Source organism: Phyllobates terribilis, unplaced genomic scaffold (genome assembly GCF_046119375.1).
Source record: "Phyllobates terribilis strain yellow unplaced genomic scaffold, ASM4611937v1 Scaffold_4__5_contigs__length_816908805, whole genome shotgun sequence".
NCBI lineage: Eukaryota > Metazoa > Chordata > Amphibia > Anura > Dendrobatidae > Phyllobates > Phyllobates terribilis.
This window is the reverse complement of record NW_027362764.1, coordinates 72,669,728-72,696,891: the sequence shown is the minus strand read 5'-3', so window position 1 is coordinate 72,696,891 and position 27,164 is coordinate 72,669,728. Positions and strand designations below refer to the sequence as shown.

General features: G+C 43.8%; 1 protein-coding gene across 7 annotated transcripts in view; it reads left to right on the top strand.

The window, feature by feature from the left end:
* NEBL (nebulette) overlaps window positions 1-27,164 on the top strand; it is a 292,333-nt gene that overhangs the window by 224,409 nt on the left and 40,760 nt on the right. For 6 of the 7 annotated variants that reach the window (XM_073677481.1, XM_073677486.1, XM_073677483.1 and 3 more), the window contains 7 exons: window positions 6,308-6,409; window positions 7,352-7,453; window positions 12,121-12,234; window positions 20,120-20,224; window positions 22,071-22,175; window positions 22,936-23,043; window positions 23,357-23,467. The exons of the other annotated variant lie outside the window; for it this stretch is intronic. In XM_073677481.1, coding sequence (XP_073533582.1) covers window positions 6,308-6,409; window positions 7,352-7,453; window positions 12,121-12,234; window positions 20,120-20,224; window positions 22,071-22,175; window positions 22,936-23,043; window positions 23,357-23,467 — 747 coding nt within the window. The remainder of the gene's footprint in view (window positions 1-6,307; window positions 6,410-7,351; window positions 7,454-12,120; window positions 12,235-20,119; window positions 20,225-22,070; window positions 22,176-22,935; window positions 23,044-23,356; window positions 23,468-27,164) is intronic. 7 annotated transcript variants of the gene reach the window in all.

The following is a 27,164-nucleotide window of genomic DNA, read 5'->3' as shown; positions in this document are numbered from 1 at the left end:
CCTGGCGTGACAGTAGGTCAGTGTTAGTAGTTTGAACTGGATACACTGGGAAATTGGGAGCCAGTGAAGGGATTTGCAAAGGGGGATGGCGGAGGAGTAGCGAGGCGAGAGATGAACTAGTCGCGCAGCAGAGTTGAGGACGGACTGGAGGGGTGCGAGAGTGTTAGCAGGAAGGCCACAAAGGAGGATGTTACAGTAGTCGAGGCGGGAGATGATGAGGACATGCACAAGCAGTTTAGTAGATTGAGGGTTGAGAAAAGGACGGATTCTGGAAATATTTTTGAGCTGGAGGCGACAGGAGGTGGCGAGAGCTTGGATGTGGGGTTTGAAGGACAGGGCAAAGTCAAGGGTTATTCCGAGGCAGCGGATTGCCGGTACAGGGGAAAGCGTGATGTCATATATTGTGATAGAAATATCAGGTGGGGAATACTGACAAAAATACAGCGAGAGGGCCAGTCTAATTTACAAAGAAACGTGACCTCCATAGGTGATGCAAACTTGAAAATAGCTATAATTATAAATCTGTTCAGCCTCTAATATTGTTTTTTGCAGTGCGCTAGGGGAGGATTTACCAGAATATATGCCCAATGGATGTTTCTGACAGATGCCGCCCATTGGCTCCCATGTTGTAAAAAAATGTATACCGCGTGATATGTTTATTTCACTGGGTGTATATGGTAATTGAAGGCTTGGGTGTTCAGACTTTTTGTACTATAGCCAGTGGTACCTTGGAGCTTCTGGGGCAGGACCTTGAACTTGTCATTTTTGGTTCTCTTCTACTAATGTCTGACCCTTTGGGCCCCTGAGGCTCCAGGGGCCCGGTTGGTTGTACAATGCAGGTCTTGTTTATTCTGCAGTACTGAACGAGTTGTGAACATGTGAATGAGTTCTAGCAGTGAATTCATTATACGTGTATGATCCTGCACACCCGCTCATGGAGTCAGATGTGAGGAGGTGTTAGCGCTGACTGTGAAGGGATCAGCATGAATTAAAGAAATTGCATTAGGCTATTTTTACCGCTATCTCTCTCCGCCAGAAAGAGGAAGGTGAAGTGTCTGTGATGTTTATATATCTAATTAGAGGTGACATCAAGGTGAGATTTACTGAGAAAATGAGAATGCAATTAATACAAGAAGAAAAGGAAAATATATTTATGCAAGAATAGTTGCGAAGGCAGACATTAGTTGGGCTTAAAGAAGCTGCCTGAGAGTTTTAGAAATGACCGATATGTAGAAAAGTTTATAAGCTAAAAAAAAAACAAAACTGAAAAAACATATCCCCCTCCGCTTCAGCGTGATGGCCCCTACAAGTCTTTATTTTTCAAGAGTGATGTGTTTTATTGTCACTTAACCACTGCAGCCAATCACTGGCTTCAGCTGTGATCCTACCATGTCATGGCACATCATCCCTAAGGTCAGTGATTGGCTGCAGTGGTAATGTGTTCATACATCTTGTTATAGCCCAACAGTCATGACCTTCACATGCAATAGTCTATTGTTTTTTTTTCTTTATGAGAATGCAAAATTCCAGTATTATTTATATTTTATATTTTTTATCACTACATGTGCAGCTCTATCCAAAACCCCTAACCTTAGAAATTAATGGATTTTATCGATGTCCTAATGCTGTTCTTAAAAGCACAATTGGATTATTTAATTATTTTCAGGATTGCTACACGCACAGGATGTCAAAGGATACAAAAACCCGAGTCCGTGTGCTGTGCATTACCCCCTCAGATCCTGCTTTAAAGTCATTACACACTTTAGATATTTTCCTGCCTTCTCCATAAACACAAGAGCGCTCAGTTTGTCAGAACGACAATGTATTCTCTATGGAACGAACGGAGCCATCTCCTGCAAGAAATGTCTTATTTTTTACAGAAGCAAAAATCTGCATAGAGGAGGCACAGGGACCCCTTCACATGCTTTTCAAAAATTGCTATTATTCTTTCTTTACACCAAGTAAAATAGTAGAAATAGTATAAACAATTGTAACAATAGTAGCAGTCCAGAACAGGTACTGATACTTCTTGATTAATTGCTACCTGTAGATCCTCCAGACAATCCAATAAGTAACAGATCCGTGGAAGAAACCACAGAAGCTGCCGGCACAGAGAGCATTGTGGAGACGTTGTGCCGAGGGGTTGGCATGTGGACACCCCTGCGATTGTCCTGGGGGTCTTCAGCTAGCAAGTATTCAAGATTAGGGATTGTGGCGCCCTGCTGCGCATGGTGCCACAGAACTCAGAAGGGTGTACGGATGGATTTCTCCACAAGAGGCCCTCACTACATACAAACACCTCCACCTTCCACCTCATACCAGCAGAGGGAGCCCGTTAGGGATATATAAAGGGAATGTGGAGCTAGGCAGCTCAGTCAGTTCTTAGTGCAGTCTTCAGTGATTCAGGAGATTAGTCAGAGTGAGAGCAGCACACGGGCTGCTGTGTGAGGCAAGCTAGGCCTCCAGCAGCACTGAAGCCTAGTGAGGGCCCCGAGCGTTGCCGAAGGCTAGAGGAAGGAAGGAGTGATAAAGGGGGCAGAGGAGCATACCAAGCTCACCCCGATATATATACTGGACACCGGGTCCGAGCCTACAGGGACCCTTTACACCCAGTAGGGATAACCGGAATCCCAGGAGGACTACAAGTCCCTGGCAAACCTGAAGCTAGACACCTACAGGACCAGGAACCACGAAGGCCCCGACGTCCAGGGAAAGTGGTTACCAACCGGAGGTCCTACTTCAGAGCAACAGGTGGAGTAAAAGCAGGACACATAAGCTAGGCCCAGTTGCAGGCTTGCCAGGAGCTTACACAGAGGCAGACATGGATCAGGAGGCCTTATACCCGCTCCCTGGGGAGAGGTACAGAAGTGCGCCCTTCACCTGGAGTACCCTGGACCATATCTAACAGCTGTACTAGTAAAGGTAATGAAGCAAAACCCCCTGTCTCTGTCCGTTACTCCGGCTGCGCCATCGTTCTTCCCCTGCACTACAACGCCCGGCGCACCTTCCACCATCTATCTATCTACACTGCCCTGAGGCTCGCTCTGCCTGTGGGGAGCTGTACCATCTTTAGCTGCCTCGACACGGGCCTCAGAGGACTGTTGCAGCGCTGGTGACCATCACCAGACACCACAGGTGGCGTCACGAATTCTCTGAACTTTTACTAATAATTGATACCCCTTTGTGCACTGACCGCCCTGGGCTAGCCACCGTGATATACTGCCCCAAACAGTAAGGCCCCCGGGGGCGAGTCAGGATCAGCCGACCCGTTTTTGTCCAAAGTTCAATTTGAGTACCAGAACTGTACCCGAACTTGAACCAGAACCAGAACTCCATTGAAAACAATGGAGACCCGAATTTTGGATCTGGAAAAAGATATTCTTTCTCTCTCTCTGCTGTGGACTTCCTCTGGAACTTTGAACATTGCAACAGACTTCAGGGGAAAGTCCTTTTTTAGTGTAACTGTCCGGTACGAACGTTGAACTTTTCAGTTTGAGTTTGCTCATTTCTAATGGAGACCCGAACTTTGGATCTGGAAAAATCTGTCTCTCTCTATCCAACGTACTTCCTTCTGAACTTGCGAACTTTGCAATCGACTTCCAGGAGAAGTCCGTGTTCTGTGTTTAGGGCCAGACACAAACTGTCCTGTAAGAACCCCAAACTTTTACCTCCGGGTTCTCTCATCTCTATTCAAGATACATCAGTACATGTTCTGTGGACTACTACAACTGTTACAATTGTTTATACTATTTCTACTATTTTACTTGGTGTACACCGCGTGCAGAATTATTAGGCAAATGAGTATTTTGATCACATGATATTTTTTATAGATGTTGTCCTACTCCAAGCTGCATAGGCTTGAGAACCAACTACCAATTAAGTAAATCTGGTGATGTGCATCTCTGTAATGAGGAGGGGTGTTAACTAATGACATCAACACCCTATATAAGGTGTGCTTAATTATTAGGCAACTTCCTTTCCTTTGGCAAAATGGGTCAGAAGTGAGATTTGACAGGCTCTGAAAAGTCCAAAATTGTGAGATGTCTTGCAGAGGGATGCAGCAGTCTTGAAATTTCCAAACTTTTGAAGCGTGATCACCGAACAATCAAGCGTTTCATGGCAAATAGCCAACAGGGTCGCAAGAACCGTTTTGGCCCAAAAAGGCGCAAAATAACTGCCCATGAATTGAGGAAAATCAAGCGTGAAGCTGCCAAGATGCCATTCGCCACCAGTTTTGCCATATTTCAGAGCTACAACGTTACTGGAGTATCAAAAAGCACAAGGTGTGCGATACTCAGGGACATGGCCAAGGTAAGGAAGGCTGAAAAACGACCACCTTTGAATAAGAAACATAAGATAAAACGTCAAGAATGGGACAAGAAATATCTTAAGACTGATTTTTCAAAGGTTTTATCAACTGATGAAATGAGAGTGACTCTTGATGGGCCAGATGGATGGGCCAGAGGCTTGATCAGTAAAGGGCAGAGAGCTCCACTCCGACTCCAGCAAGGTGGAGGTGGGGTACTGGTATGGGCTGATATAATCAAAGATGAACTTGTGGGACCTTTTCGGGTTGAGGATGGAGTGAAGCTCAACTCCCAGACCTACTGCCAGTTTCTGGAAGACAACTTCTTCAAGCAGTGGTACAGGAAGAAGTTGGTATCGTTCAAGAAAAACATGATTTTCATGCAGGACAATGCTCCATCACATGCATCCAACTACTCCACAGCGTGGCTGGCCAGTAAAGGTCTAAAAGTAGAAAAAATAATGACATGGCCCCCTTGTTCACCTGATCTGAACTCCATAGAGAACCTGTGGTCATCATAAAATGTGAGATCTACAGGGAGGGAAAACAGTACACCTCTCGGAACACTGTCTGGGAGGCTGTGGTGGCTGCTGCACGCAATGTTGATTGAAAACAGATCAAGCAACTGACAGAATCTATGGATGGAAAGCTGTTGAGTGTCATCGTAAAGAAAGGTGGCTATATTCATCACTATTTTTTTTTGTTTTTGCATGTCAGAAATGTTTATTTCTAAATTTTGTGCACTGATATTGGTTTACCTGGTGAAAGTAAACAAGTGAGATGGGATTATATTTGTTTTTTATTAAGTTGCCTAATAATTCTGCACAGTAATAGTTACCTGCACAAACAGATATCCTCCTAAGATAGCCAAATCAAAAAAAAGACCCACTCCAACTTCCAAAAATATTAAGCTTGGATATTTATGAGTCTTTTGGGTTGATTGAAACATAGTTGTTGATCAATAATAAAAATAATCCTATAAAATACAACTTGCCTAATAATTCTGCACACAGTGTAAAGAAAGAATAATAGCAATTTTTGAAAAGCACTTCAATGGGTCCATGTGTCTTCTTTATGCAGTTTTTCGCTTTTGCAATATGATGGTATGGGAATATCAATTAATCCACATGTAAAACTCAGCTGCTATCTTCACTAATTATACTTTAACGTATCTACTACAGATTAGTGTTGAGCGAGTATGTTCTGTTCGAGTATGCTCGGGCGAGCTCCGAGTATTTACAGCTGCTCGGTGATATGGTTGAATCGCTCCCGTGTGCATCATTTGCGACTGTTTGATAGCTTTATTACATGTGAAGAATGTCTATTTCTTACACATTCCTCACATGTAATAAAGCTATCAAACAGTTGCAAATCATGCACACGGGAGTGATTCAACCATATCACCGAGCAGCTGTAAATACTCGGAGCTCGCCCGAGCATACTCGGCGAAAGGGTTAACAGAACATACTCGCTCAACACTACTACAGATAGAAAAGAATCGGATGTTTAATTTCAAACTGCCTGATCCTTCTCTGCCCCGACACCATCCATCTGGGGAGAGTCAGGAGTCCCTTAAACACTTTAGATGGTTGGATGATGCTCAACGATATTGTCATGTCTTGCCGACTTTGGCCTGATGTGTAGGCTTCAATTTTGCCCAAAGTGTTACTCAATAACATGGACAGTGGGTTCAAATCCCACCAAGGTCATCTGCAAGGACTTTGTATGTTCCACCCCGTGTTTGCTTGGGTTTACTCTGGTTTCCTCCCATACTCCAAAAATACTGATATGGAATATAGATTGGGAGTCCCAATTGGGGACAGTGATGATAATGTCTGTAAAGCGCTATGGAATAAGATGGCGCTATATAAGAGTAAGTTAAATAAATAAAAATGCATTTCCAATAAGTTATAGAAATCAAAAACTGATCATTTTCCTCGGCATAAGATGCTTCTGATTGCTACCTGGACTCACAGATTATGGTATTTTTGTTTCCTACAGGTGAGTTATAAGAAAGATGCCCTGGACATCCACAAATACACTGAAGTGCTGGACAGACCAGACATACAGAAAGCTACGGAGATCTCCAAGATCATAAGCAATGTAATAACCTCAATGTTATAAATACCATATATTCTTTTAGGTATTTAATGTGTATGAAATATTCAGCTAAAGTCAGTTTGTTAGATGTCGTAGGAGAAATGGATTGTACATGTTAAATTTCAACATGCCCGATCGCTTGTCTGAAAGTGTCTGGTAGGAGCTTCTTTCCTTCTCCCTAAAACATATTCACATTGAGCTGAACTATGTGAACTTGTATATAGATAGTTGGTTTAGAAATAGCTGTTGACTGGCCTGGTGATCATCTGGTATCGTTGGGGGAAGCAATGGTCAACCACACATTTTCCCTTAATATTAAATGTTGGACAGTCAAATAAATGCTTATCTAGTGAACCCCTCTATCACATTCATGTGCCCTAAAATAACATCTGTTTAGGGGAGGTTTGGTGAGAAAACACCGGTAATAAGAGCTGCATTAAAGGGATACTTATTAATGGGCACAGGGTGGTAAAAAAAATACATACTCACCTCCCATACTTGCCACACTCCTCTGTTCTCTGGCATCATCATCTGACGGGTGTGTCACATGAGCGCTGCAGCCAATCAACTACAAATGTTGATGCCAGGGGACCATTGGAGGCTGCAGCATTGTGTATGGAGAAGCCGTGCCAATTTGGGAGACATCATTTTTTTTTCCTACTTGGACCTTAAAGCAACGGGCTATCATGTATTGGCCAACCCCTTTAGTCTTTAGTATTATTCCAGTGTTTACTAACTAGATGCATTATGTTTGCCACTATGTTTCTTCATTGGTTCAAGCCACATTGCCTACCAAGAATAAAACAGTATGACACAGTTTATTGTAAGGATAAATTAGAAAGCATTTTTTGTATTATGTAGCCCTGCCTGTAAAAGGATAATTTTTTGCTGCATATTTAGTATTATCATATGAGATTCTCAATACTTGTACCGTATTTCATAAAGGTGGAATATAAGAAAGGCAAAGGTGAGCTGAGTAAAGAACCTATGGTCTTAGGAAGACCAGATTTTGAACATGCGAAAGAAGTATCAAAGATCATCAGTCAGGTAAATCTCATCCCGACGTTCCACCCTGTCAAACTGAGTTCATGTGGTTCCTGATTCCGTGTTTCAAAACTTGTGTTAATGCATTTCCTTCATTTCACACACAATCTGTAGAAAAGCATGATGTTGGATGTTTCTCACAATATGCACTGTAACTTCAATTATTTTGAAATGGGTGGTTTGTTTGCCAGCACAATAGGTACTGTAACTATTTTATCTTGCTTCCCAGCATGCATTGCTCCTGCCATTCAATGGCTTGCATAACCCAAAGTGAAGTTCAGTCTGTCTGCTATTCCTGTATGTGATTTGACAGACAGGAGAGCAGGAGCGGAGACACAAAGACTGTCCCTCACTTCCGGTAGAAAGACAGACTCACCCTCCACATCCTGCGGAAAGACAAAGACTGGCCGTCCACTTCTTGTAGATAGACAAAGACCCACCCTCCACTTCCTGTAGATAGACAATGACCCACCCTCCACTTTCTGTAGATAGACAGAGATCCACCCTCCACTTCCTGTAGAAAGACAAAGACTCACCCTCCACTTCCTGTAGAAAGACAAAGACTCACCCTCCACTTCCTGTAGATACAGTTAGGTCCATATATATTTGGACAGAGACAACATTTTTCTAATTTTGGTTCTAGACATTACCACAATGAATTTTAAACAAAACAATTCAGATGCAGTTGAAGTTCAGACTTTCAGCTTTCATTTGAGGGTATCCACATTAAAATTGGATGAAGGGTTTAGGAGTTTCTGCTTCTTAACATGTGCCACCCTGTTTTTAAAGGGACCAAAAGTAATTGGACAGATTAAATAATTGTAAATAAAATGTTCATTTCTAGTACTTGGTTGAAAACCCTTTGTTGGCAATGACTGCCTGAAGTCTTGAACTCATGGACATCACCAGACGCTGTGTTTCCTCCTTTTTGATGCTCTGCCAGGCCTTCACTGCGGTGGTTTTCAGTTGCTGTTTGTTTGTGCGCCTTTCTGTCTGAAGTTTAGTCTTTAACAAGTGAAATGCATGCTCAATTGGGTTGAGATCAGGTGACTGACTTGGCCATTCAAGAATATTCCACTTCTTTCCTTTAATAAACTCCTGGGTTGCTTTGGCTTTATGTTTTGGGTCATTGTCCATCTGTAGTATGAAACGACGACCAATCAGTTTGGCTGCATTTGGCTGGATCTGAGCACACACTAGTGACCCAGTGCCACTGGCAGCCATGCATATCCAAGCCATCACACTGCGTCCGCCGTGTTTTACAGATGATGTGGTATGCTTTGGATCATGAGCTGTACCACGCCTTCGCCATACTTTTCTCTTTCCATCATTCTGGTAGAGGTTGATCTTGGTTTCATCTGTCCAAAGAATGTTCTTCCAGAACTGTGCTGGCTTTTTTTAGATGTTTTTTCGCAAAGTCCAGTCTAGCCTTTTTATTCTTGATGCTTATGAGTGGCTGGCACCGTGCAGTGAACCCTCTGTATTTACTTTCATGCAGTCTTCTCTTTATGGTAGATTTGGATATTGATACGCCTACCTCCTGGAGAGTGTTGTTCACTTGGTTGGCTGTTGTGAAGGGGTTTCTCTTCACCATGGAGATTATTCTGCGATCATCCACCTCTGTTGTCTTCCGTGGGCGCCCAGGTCTTTTTGCATTGATGAGTTCACCAGTGCTTTCTTTCTTTCTCAGGATGTACCAAACTGTAGATTTTGCCACTCCTAATATTGTAGCAATTTCTCGGATGGGTTTTTTCTGTTTTTGCAGCTTAAGGATGGCTTGTTTCACCTGCATGGAGAGCTCCTTTGACCGCATGTTTACTTCACAGCAAAACCTTCCAAATGCAAGCACCACACCTCAAATCAACTCCAGGCCTTTTATCTGCTTAATTGAGAATGACATAACGAAGGGATCGCCCACACCTGTCCATGAAATAGCCTTGGAGTCAATTGTCCAATTACTTTTGGTCCCTTTTAAAACAGGGTGGCACATGTGGATACCCTCAAATGAAAGCTGAAAGTCTGAACTTCAACTGCATCTGAATTGTTTTGTTTAAAATTCATTGTGGTAATGTCTAGAACCAAAAGTAGAAAAATGTTGTCTCTGTCCAAATATATATGGACCTAACTGTAGACAAAGACACGCCCTCCACTTCCCATAGAGCTACAAAGACCCACCCTCCTTCTTGTAGATAGACAGAGTCCCACCCTCCACTTCCTGTAGAAAAAAAAAGACCCACCCTCCTTCCTGTAGATATAGAGACCCAACCTCCACTACCTTTAGAAAGACAAAGACCCACCCTCCACTCCCTGTAGAGATACAAAGACCCACCCTCCACTTCCTGTAGAGATACAAAGACCCACCATCCACTTCCTGTAGCAATATAAAGACCCGCCCTCCACTTCCTATAGCGATATAAAGACCCGCCCTCCACTTCCTGTTGATAGACAAAGACCCACCCTCTCCTTCCTGTAGAGATACAAAGACCCACCATCCACTTCCTGTAGCGATACAAAGACCCACCCTCCACTTCCTGTAGATAGACAAAGACCCACCCTCTACTTCCTGTAGAGATACAAAGACCCGCTCTCCACTTCCTGTAGGTAGACAAAGACCCACCCTCTACTTCCTGTAGAGATACAAAGACCCGCCCTCCACTTCCTGTAGGTAGACAAAGACTCACCCTCTACTTTCTGTAGAGATACAAAGACCCACCCTCCACTTCCTGTAGAGATACAAAGATCCGCCCTCCACTTCCTGTAGGTAGACAAAGACCCACCCTCTACTTTCTGTAGAGATACAAAGACCCACCCTCCACTTCCTGTAGGTAGACAAAGACCCACCCTCTACTTCCTGTAGAGATACAAAGACCCGCCCTTCACTTCCTGTAGGTAGACAAAGGCCCACCCTCTACTTCCTGTAGAGATACAAAGACCCGCCCTCCACTTCCTGTAGGTAGACAAAGACTCACCCTCTACTTTCTGTAGAGATACAAAGACCCACCCTCCACTTCCTGTAGAGATACAAAGATCCACCCTCCACTTCCTGTAGGTAGACAAAGACCCACCCTCTACTTTCTGTAGAGATACAAAGACCCACCCTCCACTTCCTGTAGGTAGACAAAGACCCACCCTCTACTTTCTGTAGAGATACAAAGACCCACCCTCCACTTCCTGTAGGTAGACAAAGGCCCACCCTCTACTTCCTGTAGAGATACAAAGACCCGCCCTCCACTTCCTGTAGGTAGACAAAGACTCACCCTCTACTTTCTGTAGAGATACAAAGACCCACCCTCCACTTCCTGTAGAGATACAAAGATCCGCCCTCCACTTCCTGTAGGTAGACAAAGACCCACCCTCTACTTTCTGTAGAGATACAAAGACCCACCCTCCACTTCCTGTAGGTAGACAAAGACCCACCCTCTACTTCCTGTAGAGATACAAAGACCCGCCCTCCACTTTCTGTAGGTAGACAAAGACCCAACCTCTACTTTTTGTAGAGATACAAAGACCCACCCTCTACTTTCTGTAGATACAAAGACCCACCCTCCACTTCCTGTAGAGATACAAAGACCCACCCTCCACTTCCTGTAGGTAGACAAAGACCCACCCTCTACTTTCTGTAGAGATACAAAGACCCACCCTCCACTTCCTGTAGGTAGACAAAGACCCACCCTCTACTTTCTGTAGAGATACAAAGACCCACCCTCCACTTCCTGTAGGTAGACAAAGACCCGCCCTCTACTTCCTGTAGAGATACAAAGACCCGCCCTCCACTTTCTGTAGGTAGACAAAGACCCAACCTCTACTTTCTGTAGAGATACAAAGACCCACCCTCTACTTTCTGTAGATACAAAGACCCACCCTCCACTTCCTGTAGAGATACAAAGACCCGCCCTCCACTTCCTGTAGGTAGACAAAGACCCACCCTCTACTTTCTGTAGAAATACAAATACCCACCCTCCACTTCCTGTAGATAGACAAAGACCCACCCTCTACTTCCTGTAGAGATACAAAGACCCACCCCCACTTCCTGTAGGTAGACCAAGACCCACCCTCCACTTCCTGTAGGTAGACAAAGACCCACCCTCTACTTCGTGTAGAGATACAAAGACCCACCCCCACTTCCTGTAGGTAGACCAAGACCCACCCTCCACTTCCTGTAGGTAGACAAAGACCCACCCTCTACTTCGTGTAGAGATACAAAGACCCACCCTCCACTTCCTGTAGAGATACAAAGACCTGCCCTCCACTTCCTGTAGGTAGACAAATACTGCCCCTGCCTCCAGTAATTCACCTTGATGTCTCTGCTGCCAGAGATGGATTACACTTGACAAGAGGCAGTGAACAAACAGTATGTTACACAGATTGGAAACTCCTGGTGGACTCTGCATCAGTAATTTTTGGAGGGCTGAAAACATAATTTTGGGGAAATAAAGTACTTTTTAGTAACAATTTTGCATTGGTCATTAGATTACCATTTTATTGCTTCAATAGTGGCCATTTAAACATTTTTTTTTATATTTTGATGGCAGAAAATTGTGGCTGATCATCATAATGTCTCTGTTCTGATGGGTTTTTGTTGCTTTTGATTGAATAGCGGGAATTTGAGGGTTATATTGTAAAGACATATTGGGCACACACAAATATATATATATATTTATTCTTTTTAGGTGAAATACAAGGAACAGTTTGATAAAGAAATGAAGGGTAAGAAATCTTCTTACAACCCACTGGATAGCGCGGTCTTCAGGCAGGCTCAAGCTGCATCAGCCTTGGCGAGCGATGTATGTATTTTTGGTCAGTTAATTCACTATAGATTTTTTTTTTGCATAATTTGAAATGTAACAAAATTCTGCTGTTACTTTAGGTTTTGTAATTTTTTCCTTACCATTGCATGGCTGTTTTGTATGAGATATTGTACGGTGTTTTGGCAAAACGAGAACCGCAATAAAATTTTCAGATAAATCATAATTCTACCCATAGATAAACTCACGATGCACAATCTTAAGTAACAGCCATTGTGGATTGTGCAGTGTAACGATTCCCCGCCTGTAGGTTCTTAAAGTAAAACTCTAGACAAATGTTTAGATTTCGTAAAATGGAACTTCTGGGCTTATTTAAATTACCAAGGTCATTAAAGGGGTCATCAAGGTAGTACTGGAAATAACAATAAAAAATGATAAAACAATTATACCTAACCAATTGCGATTAGCTCTGGTGCTGACAATTCCTGGCACCTCATTGATCTATATTTCCTGCTCAATGGTGACACCCAGGAAATGATTGATTAGCCTGTCCCCGGTCCAAGCTGTGACCCGCCCAAGTCAGGGATTGGCTGAGAACTCATTTCCTGTGTGTCAATAGGCCACAGCAAATAGAGACTGGCAGGGACTTGGAAAGCATTAGAAATGGAGCAGCCAGGGATCAGAGAAGTGACTATCACTTTTTCTATGCTATTCTGACCACTCTTAACAAAAAAATAAAAATCTGCCCAAAACTCTTTTAATTGATTCATTTAGTCTTTGGGGACCGTGCTAGGCTTATATAAACTGCAGCAGATGTGACAAAAGAACAGAATAAACTATACAGATCCCATCTGTTTCCCGCAACAATAAAGAGCAGAAACCTTGCTTGTGCTCCAAGATTTCAGCGATATGACCCCTGCAGCCAATCATCAATGGAAGCCATGCTGCCAGTAATATGTCACATGACCACTGTGGCAAATGAAGCTTCCATGTTCCAGCTGATTGTAAACTAAAACCGGGTGCAGGGGCTTCTGCACATAATTCTTAGAGGGAGAAGATATTGGATGTTGGTAGAGTTTTTGTTGTTACTTTATACTATTTGCAGCTAATTTCAATTTTTTTTATAAGTCTGGTTAAACCCTTTAAAATTGATTTCAATGTATCAGTCTGCAGTAAGCTAAGTAGCTCCCCCTTGTGGTCTCAATTAGTTACCAGAATTGCATCATAAAATTTGTTCATGCAGGTATTTTGGAGCTCTATATCAGAAAATAAACTAAAATGGTGCCAACTAATGTAATAGTCTCATACTAACAGATTACCCCAAGGGTAAATAGACACAATGTAAGGGAATTTAAATTAAAATTTGACTTTTATTCAGATTAATTAAAAATAATTGGTCTAAACTATTATTAAAAACACTTGAGTGGTATTGGTCTATAATAAATTCTAATAGTTTCCCATATCTGACATAATTATCTTCGCGGCTATTATTATTCTAGTTCAATTGATGGCTGCAATCCATCAACTTGTGTAGCCTTATAGGAATATATGTAGTGGTAATTTGTTAGATGCAAAACCACAAAAGCTAATTAAGACAGGTTCATAGTCTCCCCGACATGTTTCGCCTGAACAGGCTTCATCAGGGAGCTGAGGCTAGAATGAGCTAAAAATGGAGTGCCAGATCTTTTAAAGGCTCTGCTCTGACATTCTTGGTTTTGTTCACCAATAGATACTCATTTAAGATGTATGCAATTGGAGCCGTAGCAGATTACACCACCTATTCCCTGTTACTGACCAAGCATGGGTCACCTAACAAATTAAGTTGACTGCCATTGGATGAGGGTGTCAGAACATACCTCCTATATAGTAGCATCACGTTCTAATGTAAGGGGGCACTTGGGTCCTGTAGGGGCTAGAAATGGCTTTCTGTATAGATGCCGGAAAAGAATGCGACTGTTATCAGACAGCTAGCGGCACCTTTTTTGTAAAACCATAGCCGAAAACTTCCACCCTCTTAATAAAATGTCAGTAACCCATTTACTACACTGAAGAACACTCTCAAATTCCTGACATCATTTTTTTTAGGATGAAGTTATATATACAATTTCCAGTATATATATTTTTTACTTTACTACATGGCTGGAACGAACTACTCAAAAGTCTGATGACTCATTTTTCCACTAAGTCCCTTCAGGATCCAGCCAAACAGTGTCCTCATACAAACTTTTTATTACTGTATATAATGATCCTCTTGATATTTTATTCTCTTCTGTTTAATACAAAACTGCAGCCCTCAATTAGGAACCAATTAACATGAAGTCACAGTCATATGTCTCGTCCCCGGTGGGGCCTTACTGTCTGGGGCAGTATATATGTATATCACGGTGGCTGGCCCAGGGCGGACAGTGCGCCAAAAAAGGGGGTTTAATAAAATGAAAATAAAAGTTTGTGACGCCACCTGTGGATTTTGGTAAGAGGTTACCAGCGCTGCGACAGTCCACTGAGGCTGATGTTAGGGGCAGCTTTGATGGGACGGCTCCCCACAGGTGGAGCAGGCCTCAGGGCAGTGTAGAATAAATGGAGGAGGGTGCGCTGGGCGTTGTGGTGCAGGTAGGGAACGATGGCGCAGCCGGAGTAACGGACAGAGACAGGGGTTTTTGCTTCGTTACCTTTACTGGTACAGCTGGTAGATATGGTCCAGGGTACTCCAGGTGAAGGGCGCACTTTTGGACTTTTCCCCAGGGAGCAGGTATAAGGTCTCCTGTTCCGTGTCTGTCTCTGTGTAAGCTCCTGGCCAGCCTGCAACTCTGCCTAGCTATTGTGTCTTGCTTTTTACTCCACCTGTTGCTCTGAAGTAGGACCCCCGGTTGGTAACCACTTTCCCTGAACGTCGGGGCCTTCGTGGTACCTGGTCCTGTGAGTCTAACTCCAGGTCTGCCAGGGACTTGTAGTCCTCTTGGGATTACGGTTAACCCTACTGGATGTGAAGGGTCCTTGTAGGCTCGGGCCCGGTGTCCGGTAAATACAGTTATATGGAAAAGTTTGGGCACCCCTATTAATCTTAAGCTTAATGTTTTATAAAAATTGGTGTTTTTGCAACAGCTATTTCAGTGTGATATATGTAATAATTGTTGGACACAGTAATGTTTCTGCCTTGAAATGAGGTTTATTGTACTAACAGAAAATGTGCAATCTGCATTCAAACAAAATTTGACAGGTGCATAAGTATGGGCACCCTTACCATTTTCTTGTTTTAAATACTCCTACCTACTTTTTACTGACGTACTAAAGCACTTTTTTTGGTTTTGTAACCTCATTAAGCTTTGAACTTCATAGCCAGGTGTATGCAATCATGAGAAAAGCTACTTAAAGTGGCCACTTGCAAGTTGTTCTCTTGTTTGAATCTCCTCTGAAGAGTGGCATCATGGACTCCTCAAAACAACTGTCAAATTATCTGAAAACAAAGATTATTCAACATAGTTGTTCAGGGGAAGGATACAAAAAGCTGTCTCAGAGATTTAACCTGCCAGTTTCCACTGTGAGGTACATAGTAAGGATATGGAAGAACACAGGGACAGTTCTTGTTAAGGCCAGAAGTGGCAGGCCAAGAAAAACATCAGAAAGGCAGAGAAGAAGAATGGTGAGATCAGTCAAGGACAATCCTCAGACCACCTCCAGAAAGCTGCAGCATCAACTTGCTGCAGATGGTGTCACTGTGCATTGGTCAACTATACAACGCACTTTGCACAAGGAGAAGCTGTATGGGAGAGTGATGCAAAAGAAGCCTTTTCTACAAGTACGCCACAAACAGAGTCGGCTGAGGTATGCAAAAGCACATTTGGAGAAGCCAATTTCTTTTTGGAAGAACGTCCTGTGGACTGATGAAACCAAGATTGAGTTGTTTGGTTATACAAAAAGGCGTTATGCATGGCGGCAAAAAAACACGGCATTCCAAGAAAAACACTTGCTACCCACAGTAAAATTTGGTGGAGGTTCCATCATGCTTTGGGGCTGTGTGGCCAATGCCGGCACCGGGAATCTTGTTAAAGTTGAGGGACGCATGGATTCCACTCAGTATCAGCAGATTCTTGACAATAATGTTCAAGAATCAGTGATAAAGTTGAAGTTACGCAGGGGATGGATCTTTCAGCAAGACAATGATCCAAAACACTGCTCCAAATATACTCAGGCATTCATGCAGAGGATCAATTACAATGCTCTGGAATGGCCATCCCAGTCCCCAGACCTGAATATCATTGAACATCTGAGGGATCATTTGAAGAGGGCTGTCCATGCTCGGCGACCATCAAACTTAACTGAACTGGAATTGTTTTGTAAAGAGGAATGGTCAAAAATACCTTCATCCAGGATCCAGGAACTCATTAAAAGCTACAGGAAGCGACTAGAGGCTGTTATTTTTGCAAAAGGAGGATCTACTAAATATTAATGTCACTTTTCTGGTGCCCATACTTATGCACCTGTCAAATTTTGTTTGAATGCAGATTGCACATTTTATGTTAGTACAATAAACCTCATTTCAAGGCAGAAACATTACTGTGTCCAACAGTTATTACAGATATCAAACTGAAATAGCTGTTGCAAAAACACCAATTTTTATAAAACATTAAGCTTAAGATTAATAGGGGTGCCCAAACTTTTTCATATAACTGTATACTGGGGTGAGCCTGGTATGCTCCTCTGCCCCCTGTATCACTCCTCTCCTCGCCGTCGGCCACGCTCGGGGCCTTCACTACAAGGCAGCTGGCGTGCCGCGTCTTCACCGCTCTCTGAGCGTCAGCACGCTCTCTGTCTGGCTTCAGAGTTGCTGGAGGCCTAGCTTGCCTCTAACAGCAGCCTGTGTGCTGCTCACTGAACACTAACTAGAAACTGAACTGAGCTGCCTGGCTCCACCTTCCCTTTATATATCCCTAACAGGGATCCCTCTGCTGGCATGAGGTGGAAGGTGGAGGTGTTTGAATGTAGTGAGGGCCTCTTGTGGAGAAATCCAGCCATGCAGCCTTCTGGGTTCTGTGGCACCAAGTGCAGCAGGGCGCCACACATACAATCCCATTATCCTGTACTGGGATGGAGCTATCAGCCTACAGAATACACACACTTTAATTATTACTGCACACCACGGTGCCGGCGACCTGTGGGTTCCATGATTCAATAGAAACTATAGTAATATTAATACTATGTATTGTATAAGAGGGTCCATCATTGTTTTATTACTTTCTGGCAAGCAGAGGTATTGATGAGGATGAGGAGAAGCCCGGCATCTAGGAATAATGCGTAGGAACAAGTCAAATAATTTATAAAATCTATTCATCCCTCGTACATTATTATTTTTGCCAGTTTTTTGTCCTTATTTTTCTCAAAATGCTTGATTTATATATGGAGGGTTTTGTAGTGTGTTTATGGATACAGCAAATTCCCTCTACTTCCTTTCTACCCCTGATTGTACTCACTTTCCAAACTATCTATATTTACTACATAGGGTTTATTTTAGAGGTTAGTGAATTTTTAAAAATGTCTTAGCCTTTTTTTGATACAGAGCTCCAAATTCCCCATTTTCCTTCATGCTTCCATATAGATAAATGATACAATTCTATCTGCTTGCAGCCGCCACTAGATGGAGCTATACAGCCTCTCTAGAACTGAATAATAAATCAGTATACAGTGTGTTCCCCCTAGTGGTGACAGAATGTGTTCAGTTAAATGGAATTTGTAAAGAGGCTTTTGCTATTTAATCTGAGATCAGCATAATATAGGGCAAGAGAGATTCCCCCTGATTCCAGTGTTATGTCACATATTAGGCTATGTTTTGTAGTTTCAATACAATCAGTATTTTATCAGCAGGAGATAATTACTAGAGGACTAGGTCTCACCTGCAAGCCAGTCTAGGTAATTTTTGTACCCCTGTTCCCAACCACCACTGATTGCCAGCTTGCTGACAACGCACAGTGTACAAAGAAAATTGCCAATCAGTGATGTGGGTCGGGTTATACACAACTCAGCATTCTGAGCGCTGCTACATCTACAGCAGAGAAAACATGGATCAAAACCGTACCGAGCAATCCTGTAAGTGACACATCGCTGGAATCAGGGTCTCTGTCCCTACCTCATACTGCTCTTGGATTACATAGCACAAGCCTCCTGATAGATTCCAGTTAACATAGTGTTTTACCCAGGTTCCTGCTTAAAAAGACCCCCCCCCCCCAACAAAACAAAAAAACATTGCTCTTGTGTCAGTACCCATTCTGAGATACATTTCTGATACAATTGTATGTTATTTGGCTACACAACTATTCTCTTATAAACTGGGAAAGAATTCTAGCTTTTGTCCTTAAAGAGGTTTATAGAACAGAGATATTTATGTCATATGCACAGGATACACAGTTCTGTTCTTGATGGGTGACATTGTACCTTTTGGACCCCTACCTTGCCAGAAAATAGGGGTCTTCGGATCATATTCTGTCAGGGAAGGCAGCAAGCTTTTAGACATGAATAAGTGGAGTGGTAGTTATGATCTTGCTTACTTTTTTCCATAATTCTTAGATTTAAATGGAAAGAACACATGCTGGACTGATAAAGGGACCTTCTCTGTGTAGAAGATGCCAGGAGTCCCTCAGTCTCTGTATAGATTGGTTCTCCAGAGTTTGATCAAATATAACACATTTATGGTATGCCATACCCAACCTTCCATAAATCCACAATATTAGTAGATACTGATGAAGGCTGGATATAGCTTTATAACTAGGTTATGCCATTACTTTATAATGAGAGGGGGTCCAACATCTAGGGCACTTGGCATTTCTGAGGATAAAGGGTCGAATGCACTGAGAACTATAGCCTTTCACTGTGTGCCCCTGCACAGCTGGGTGTCTGGGACTCTGCAGTATGGGTAGAAACTTCAAGTATACTTGTAGTTTCAGGTGACTTTTTAGAATAACCTGTCATCTGTGTGTACATGAGAAATAACATTGTTTGTGACTATAATATATGTTTTGTATCCTGCATTTTTTGAGCAGTTTCTTCTGTGTGACTCTCTGCCTCTAACTCCTCTCCATAAACTTCTGTAGGTAGCAACTGTAATATGATCCCTCAGTGAGCTGAAAACCTATCTTCATTGAGGACAGATTTGAGTAGTGAATTCTTAGTGGAGGACTACCCCATTAACTTTTTCCTTCCATATCTTTCCTGCATCCGTACATTCCTTAATCAAGAATTTGCAAAAACCCTAGTGCACGCCCTCATCATCTCCCGCCTCGACTATTGCAACCTCCTGCTGTGTAGCCTTCCTTCTCCTAAACTCTGCTGTCCGACTAATCCACCTGTCCCCTCACTATTCCCCGGCCTCTCCTCTCTGTCAATCTCTCCACTGGCTCCCCATTGCCCAGAGACTCCAGTTCAAAACCCTAACCCTGGCATACAAAGCCATCCACAACCTGTCTCCATACATCTGTGACCTAGGCTCCCGGTACTTACCTGCACGCAACCTCCGATCCTCACAAGATCTCCTTCTCCCCTCTTATCTCTTCTTCCCACAATCGCATACAAGATTTCTCCCGTGCTTCCCCCCCTACTCTGGAACTCTCTACCCCAAAGCATCAGACTCTCGCCTATCGTGGAAAACTTCAAAAGGAACCTGAAGACCCACCTCTTCTGACAAGCCTACAACCTGCAGTAACCCTCACTCCACCATACTGCTGCACGACCAGCTCTACCCTCACCTACTGTATCCTCACCCATCCCTTGTAGACTGTGAGCCCTCGTGGGCAGGGTCCTTGCTCCTCCTGTACCAGACGGTGACTTGTATTGTTCATGATTATTGTACCTTTTATTATGTATACCCCTTTTTACATGTATAGCGCCATGGAGCTATAATAATAAATAATAATAATATATTTTCCCTATTTTTCAGGTGAAGTATAAGAAAGACAAGCACACCATACATGACACATCCGTAGATCTTCCCAACTTGCTCCACCTGGAACATGCTCTAAAGGTCACCAAGCTACAAAGCAATGTAAGCAGACGGGTTGATTCCTAATATTCTCTAAATTCATCATTTATTAGCAATCTTTACTATCCCTAACTTAATCCTGGCTATAACCCTCATTATTTCTCTAGAATACTCATTATATTCTCACTAACACCATCCTATGAACCGGTACAGTATGATTGTAACCAGTGAGGCCACAAATGTATCTTTAGACCACATTATCTGCTGCAACAATATAAAATGAATGTAATAGGACTTCCAAAATTCAGTACGGCCTGGACCTAACTGTGCATTGGTCATGACGTCCCATGATATTACACTGAGTCGGCCCAGAAAGCCAAAACACAGGTTTCATTATTCAGAAGTGGCCATGGAGTAACGGATAGGGGGCCGGAATGGGGCTCAGTGTGACTGTGGCCAGGGGCATCTGTGATTGACATACTATGGTGAGGGTAATCTTTGAATTAAAGTGACATATACTATACATCTGTAGTTGGAACTCTGTAAAAGTACTTATTCTCCTGAAAGGGAACCTGTAAGAAAATTCATGCTGCCCAAACTGCGTGTAGCATGAATCGCAGCCTGGCTGCAAGATAACAGGCAGGTATATCATTCTTTGAAGATCCAGCCGGAGTCGATAGTACATGCAAGGGAGAGACCTGTCAATCAGCTGTAGCAGCGCTGTGAATAGCCGGCTAGGGGCGGCGCCAAACTAGTCTCCTCTTCCGGCTATGGTTCCTGGATGCATCTTCAAAGTATATTTTCTTTGAAATGCCAGAGCGTTTCAGAGAGTAATATACCTGGTTGCTGTTGTGCAGCCACGCTGCAGTTCTTACTGCCCGCAGTTTGTGGATGTGACCGGCTCAGTGTGAATAGCGGACATGTGCCTTCTATTTACATTCTATAGTCTGGTTCATAATTTGCACTAGACCAGCACATTCTCACCTGAAAGGACCTGCGATATGTATGGAAAATTACTTATGAGCACTAGCAAATAGGCTCATGTGTAGATAAAAACTGGTTGACAAAAAGCGCAATAGGGGTCTTATCCGGATTACAAAAGAAAGAGTAAAACGGGATATGCCCACCCTTTGTTAGCTTATAAGCAAAGACGGATGCTGAAGATCCACCATAAGATCGTTAGAAAACTTGGAGATGAATGTGGATATAAACCTGCGCTGCCGAGGATCCAATATACGATAGGAAACCAGATGCGGTTTTATTTGTCAACGCGTTTCGAAATAATCATACCTCTTCATCAGGACAGATCATTGTGGTTTGTCCTGATGAAGAGGTGTGATTACCTTGAAACGCGTTGAGCTAATAGGCTAACATTGGTCAATGTGCTATCCATTGTGCACATAGGGAACACACAGACCAAAAATACTTTACTTTCAACGTACCTTAAAACTCTACTTAACAAAACTTATATGTCAAACATCTGACTTTTGTAAAGTTTTAAATTTATGGAAAACATGTAGATAAGGGACTTGTGAGAGATTACAGTTTTATGTCTCCTTGGGTCCTCCTTTGAAACCACTTCAGGTAATATCTTAGGTAATAGTACAAAAAAGAGGACTATAGTCCCCCATACACAACATTATAATTGTTGGCCGAACGATTGTTCAGCTGATAAGATATCTCTTCTGATGCTGGAGTGCTCATTCTGCCTGTGTATGAGACATTGGCAGGTTTGGACAAATTTTATCTCTGTATAGGGTCCTTTACATAGTGGAAATGGGATAAAATAGAAGTCTAGAATCTGATAAAGTATTTGCATAGAAATAATAACGTTTACCTAGAGGTTTGCTCTAATGGATCATTTGACCTTTTTACATTACGTCTAATTCACATGTTCTCCATCTTTCAGAAAGTCTATAAGAAACAATTTGAGGAAAATAAGGGGAATTATCATTTTGCCTTGGATACAGCAGAACAGATTCATCATAAAGAGAATGCTGTACTGCAAAGTCAGGCAAGTACTATCTCCATAATACAAGATAATGAAAAAATATATTTCTAAAAAGTCTAAAAGTTCAGAAGTCTTGAAACTAAAACTTAGTTCCTAATTAATCAAAGTGTTTACTAAAGAAATCTGGCGTAAAACACTTTGAAAAGTTGTAAAATGGAAAATCAGGTGTGTGTTACAACAATGCCAAGGAGGAAAGACCTCAGCAAAGATCTTAAAAAAGGAATAGTTACTGCCCATTTCACACAATTTGGGTTCCATCATTCTCTGCCGGGAAAGATTATTCATAAGTGAAAAGCATTCAAGACAGTTGACAATCTACCCAGGAGTAGAGGTCCTGGAAAATTTACACCAAAATCAAATGTTGCCGTGCTCAGAGAAATCGCGAAAAACTCAAGAGCTACAGCTCAGACTCTAAAGGCTTTAGTTAGCATGTTAAATCTTTAATTTCATGACAGTACAATTAGAAAAATACTAGTATGGCTTCTTTGCTAGGGTTGCAGGAGAAATCCTCATCTCTCTAAAAAGAACATGGCTGCACAACTAACGTTTTCAAAGTTGCAGCTTAACAAATCAAAAGAATTCTGAAATAATGTCCTTTGGGACATTCAACACGACAATGATCCAGAGCACTCCAGCAAATATATATTATTCCTAATTTTAAGTCCTTCTAAGGACCTGTCCTCATATGTAAAACCATAGAATTAAAAGAGGATGTACTTAGCTTTCATGTTGACATAATTCATAATTATATGTTATTCTTTAGGTCAAATACAGAGAGGAGTATGAAAAATCGAAAGGAAGGTCCATGCTGGAATTTGTGGACACTCCATCGTACAACGTTTCAAAGGAGGCTCAAAAAATTCAGAGTGAGGTTAGTAGAAGGATTACTGTCAGGAGTTCTGGTTGAGTTTGCCATACTAACTTCTTCTAGAAACAGCGCCACACCTGCATCTAGGTTATGCCTGGTATTGCAGCTCAGCACTATTGAAATGAATGGGACTGAGAACACACACAATCTGTGGATGAAAAGGAAAAAGCTTTGTTTTCAGACCCTTTAATTAGTGTTGTGCGTTATTTTTGTCTATTTTTTAACTCTTTAATCTCTTTATTTACTGCTTTTCATAGCTGATAACCAGCTAATCGGTATAACTGCAACACCCCATTTATGCTTTCTTAATGATCAGAAATTATATCGGAAAGACTTTGAAGAGGCAATCAAGGGAAAAGCTTCAGCGGACCTAGATCTCACCCCAACATTCTTGCATGCAAAACATGCGATGACCCTGGTCAGCGAGGTACGAGTTATAACTCCATCTACTTAATACTACTATAATAAAAAATTCAAAAGTTGAAAAATTGGAGTGCTGACTTCAAATATATAGAATCAATTCACATAACTTTATTAATCACAAACATTTTTTTTTACAAAAATCACACTCAATAGAAAAGAGGAGAACATGAAGAAGATACAATATTATACAATATTACCCTGGGATAAACACACGGGCAAATAATCAATTGTAATGTACAGACCAAGATTTTAAAGAAGTTATGAGAAGAGAAAAAAATTATAGTGATTCTATATGCCTAATAGCCTAAATCACCAATTATATAAGTCCCATATGTTCATGAGGCAGCAATATACCAGCAAAGTGCATGTGCATATATATCACAGCTATAGATGCTTACCCATGATAAAGTGCAAGTGCCCTGTGAAAAGCAAATGTGAAACGCGCATTGTGGCTGTCCCCTGGGATCCTGCACTTGCACTTTATCATGTTCAAGCATCTTTAGCTGTGATCTATATGCACATGCACTTTGCTGGTTGTACATTGCTATTGCGGCTGGCTAATGAACATATGGTACTATGGTTATTAGGCATATAGAATGACTATAATTTGTTTTCTTTCTCATATTTATCTATGTATCTCATATCTATCTATCTTCAAATCTATTTTTATTATTTATTATTATAGCGTCATTTATTCCATGGCGCTTTACATGTGAAAGGGATATACATAGCACAAACAATTACAATAAATTTTGAACAATACAAGTTGGCGACTGGTACAGGAGGAGCGAGGACCCTGCCCGCGAGGGCTCACAATCTACAAGGGATGGGTGAGGATACAATAGGTGAGGGTAGAGGAGGTCATGCAGTAATGTGGTGGAGCGGTGGTTACTGCAGGTTGTAGGCTTGTCGGAAGAGGTGGGTTTCCGGGTTCCTTTTGAAGGTTTCCACGGTAGGCGAGAGTCTGATGTGTTGGGTTAGAGAGTTCCAAAGTAGGGGGATGCACGGGAGAAATCTTGTATGCGATTGTGGGAAGATGAGATAAGGGGGGGGTAGAGCAGGAGATCTTGTGAGGATCGGAGTGTAGTGCCGGCGTCCCTGCCCTCTGCTAGGCAGGGACGCTGTTCCCCTCACCGCTCTGCTCCGTGCCCGGCGTCCCTCTCCCGCTCTGCTGGCAGCGCGCGCTCCTTCCCGGCCACTGTGCTTAGGGCGCACGCGCGCGCCCTCCCTCCCTCTTAAAGGGGCCGCGCGCGCTGTCCTAAGGAGTCCCCGGCCAATGGCCGGAGGACTTTACCATATATAAGGCACCTCCTCCAAAATGGAGGTGCCCGAGCAATGTTGTTGCACCGTTCTACTCTGCTTCAGCCCTCAGGTCCCGTTGCCAGTTACCTGCCAGTTACCTGCCAGATTCCTGCCAGCTTGCTGTCCTAATCCTGCCTGATTTCCTGTTACCTGCCTGCCTGCCTGAGGTCCAACGGTCTGCCTTACAACTCCGGTCAGTCTGTCTATGGACCAGCTTGCCCGCTCACCTGGGAGCGCTTCTCCGCTACCTGCCTGCTTGCCTGCCCGGAGGCTCCGCTGTCACGTGCTGTGACCACCAGCTATTCCAGACTCTTGCCCGCTCACCTGGGAGCGCTTCTCCGCTACCTGCCTGCTTGCCTACCTGGAGGCTCCGCCGTCACGTGCTGTGACCACCTGCTATTCCAGAGACTCTCGCTTGCTCACCTGGGAGCACACATCCTCCATCTGCCTTGCTAGCCTACCTGGAGGTTCAGCCATCACAGGTCGTACCTACCCCTTACCTAGAGACTGCCCCGGTCACTTGCCGTGACCTCCAGCCCGTTCTTCCAGAGACTGCCCCGGTCACTTGCCGTGACCTCCAGCCCGTTCTTCCAGAGACTGCCCTGATCACTTGCCGTGACCTCCTGCCCGTACACCCAGAGACTGTCCCGGTCACCTGCTGTGACTGCCTGCCTGGTCGCCACCCGCTCCCTTACAAGGACCGCTCCCTTGTATAGTAGCCCAGAGGTTCCGCCTCCCAGACCCGTTACAGTTTGCTCGGGCCATGGAACCCGGTGGCACCCAAGCTCCCTCGCTCTCGGACCTGTGTCATGAACTGTCCCGTCAAAGGTCCCAACAGGAGTCCATCCTGGGTCACCTGCGGAATGTCAATACTCGCCTGGACACTCTGACTGTTCCACCAACAACCTCCGCCAGTGCCATGTCTCGCAATCCGGCAGCTCCGCTGTCCACTAACACCATGATATCCTACCCCGGACCTCGGCTTTCTGCACCTCCTCGCTTCGGAGGCGACTCAGCCCAGGCTCGGGGCTTCATAAATCAGTGCACCCTGCACTTTGAACTATTGTCCCACCAGTTTAACTCCGACCGAGCCAAAATTGCATTCATCATGTCCCATCTCACCGGGGAGGCCCTGGCCTGTCTAAATCCTCTATGGGAGAGAGGAGACCCCCTGGTGTCCAACTTGCCTGCTTTTCTCACGGCTTTCCGGAAAGTCTTCGACGAACCCGGACGGAAGACCTCATCCGCATCATCGTTGCTACGCCTCCGTCAGGAAAGTCTCACCGTGGGCCAATATGCCATACGGTTCCGTACCCTTGCCTCGGAGCTGGCCTGGGATAACGACGCTCTGGTTTCCGTCTTCTGGGAGGGTCTGTCCGGCCGTATTAAAGATGAACTTGCCGGTCGGGACATTCCTACCACTCTCGATGACTTAATAACTCTTGCCACCCGGATTGACCTACGGTTCCAGGAGCGTGCCAGAGAGGTCACCCGTGAGAGGAGGTTACCACGTCTAGCTCCTACTTTTCAGAAACCCGTCACTCCTTCTGTCTCTAACCATGTACACCCTCCTGAGCCTATGCAGGTCGACCAGACCAAGATGGTCAAGACCCGTCAGGACTTACGCCGTGCCGAGGGGACCTGCTTCTACTGTGGCAGTAAGGAGCACCGGATCCGTGCCTGCCCGGAGAGGTCGGGAAACGCCTGTGTCTAGGTTCGCTCAGAGAGGTCCACCTAGACAAGAATAAATCCTCTCCATCCCTGCTGTTGTCAGTTTCAATCGTCTACGGGGAGAACCGTTATTTCGAACTAGCCCAACTGGACTCTGGAGCAGCCGGGAATCTTATTTCACAGTCCCTGGTAGAGAAATACCGCATCCCCACCAAACCTCTGGCTGTACCCTTGTCTGTTGCTGCCGTGGATGGGGGGCTCTTACCACGCCCCATCCAACTCATCACCGAATCCATTACTCTGCAGGTGGGAATGCTGCATTCTGAAAGTATCTCCTTCCATGTTCTGCCTGGACTCTCTCACGCCCTCTTGCTAGGCCTACCTTGGCTCCAGAAACATGCACCCGTTCTTGACTGGCAGACCGGAGAAGTCCTTCGCTGGGGACAGGGCTGCCATAAGACCTGTCTGGTTCCCGTTCATCCCGTCCGTCCTTCTCCTACCCCAGCTAATCTACCTGGACTTCCGATTCCTTATTGGTCTTATGCTGATGTCTTTAATAAAAAGGAGGCAGAGACACTACCCCCTCATAGACCATACGACTGCCCTATCGACCTGTTACCTGGTACTTCTCCTCCCCGTGGGCGTATTTATCCATTATCCGCTGCTGAGACCCGGTCGATGTCCGAATATATTGAGGAGAATCTGGCCAGGGGATTCATCCGGAAATC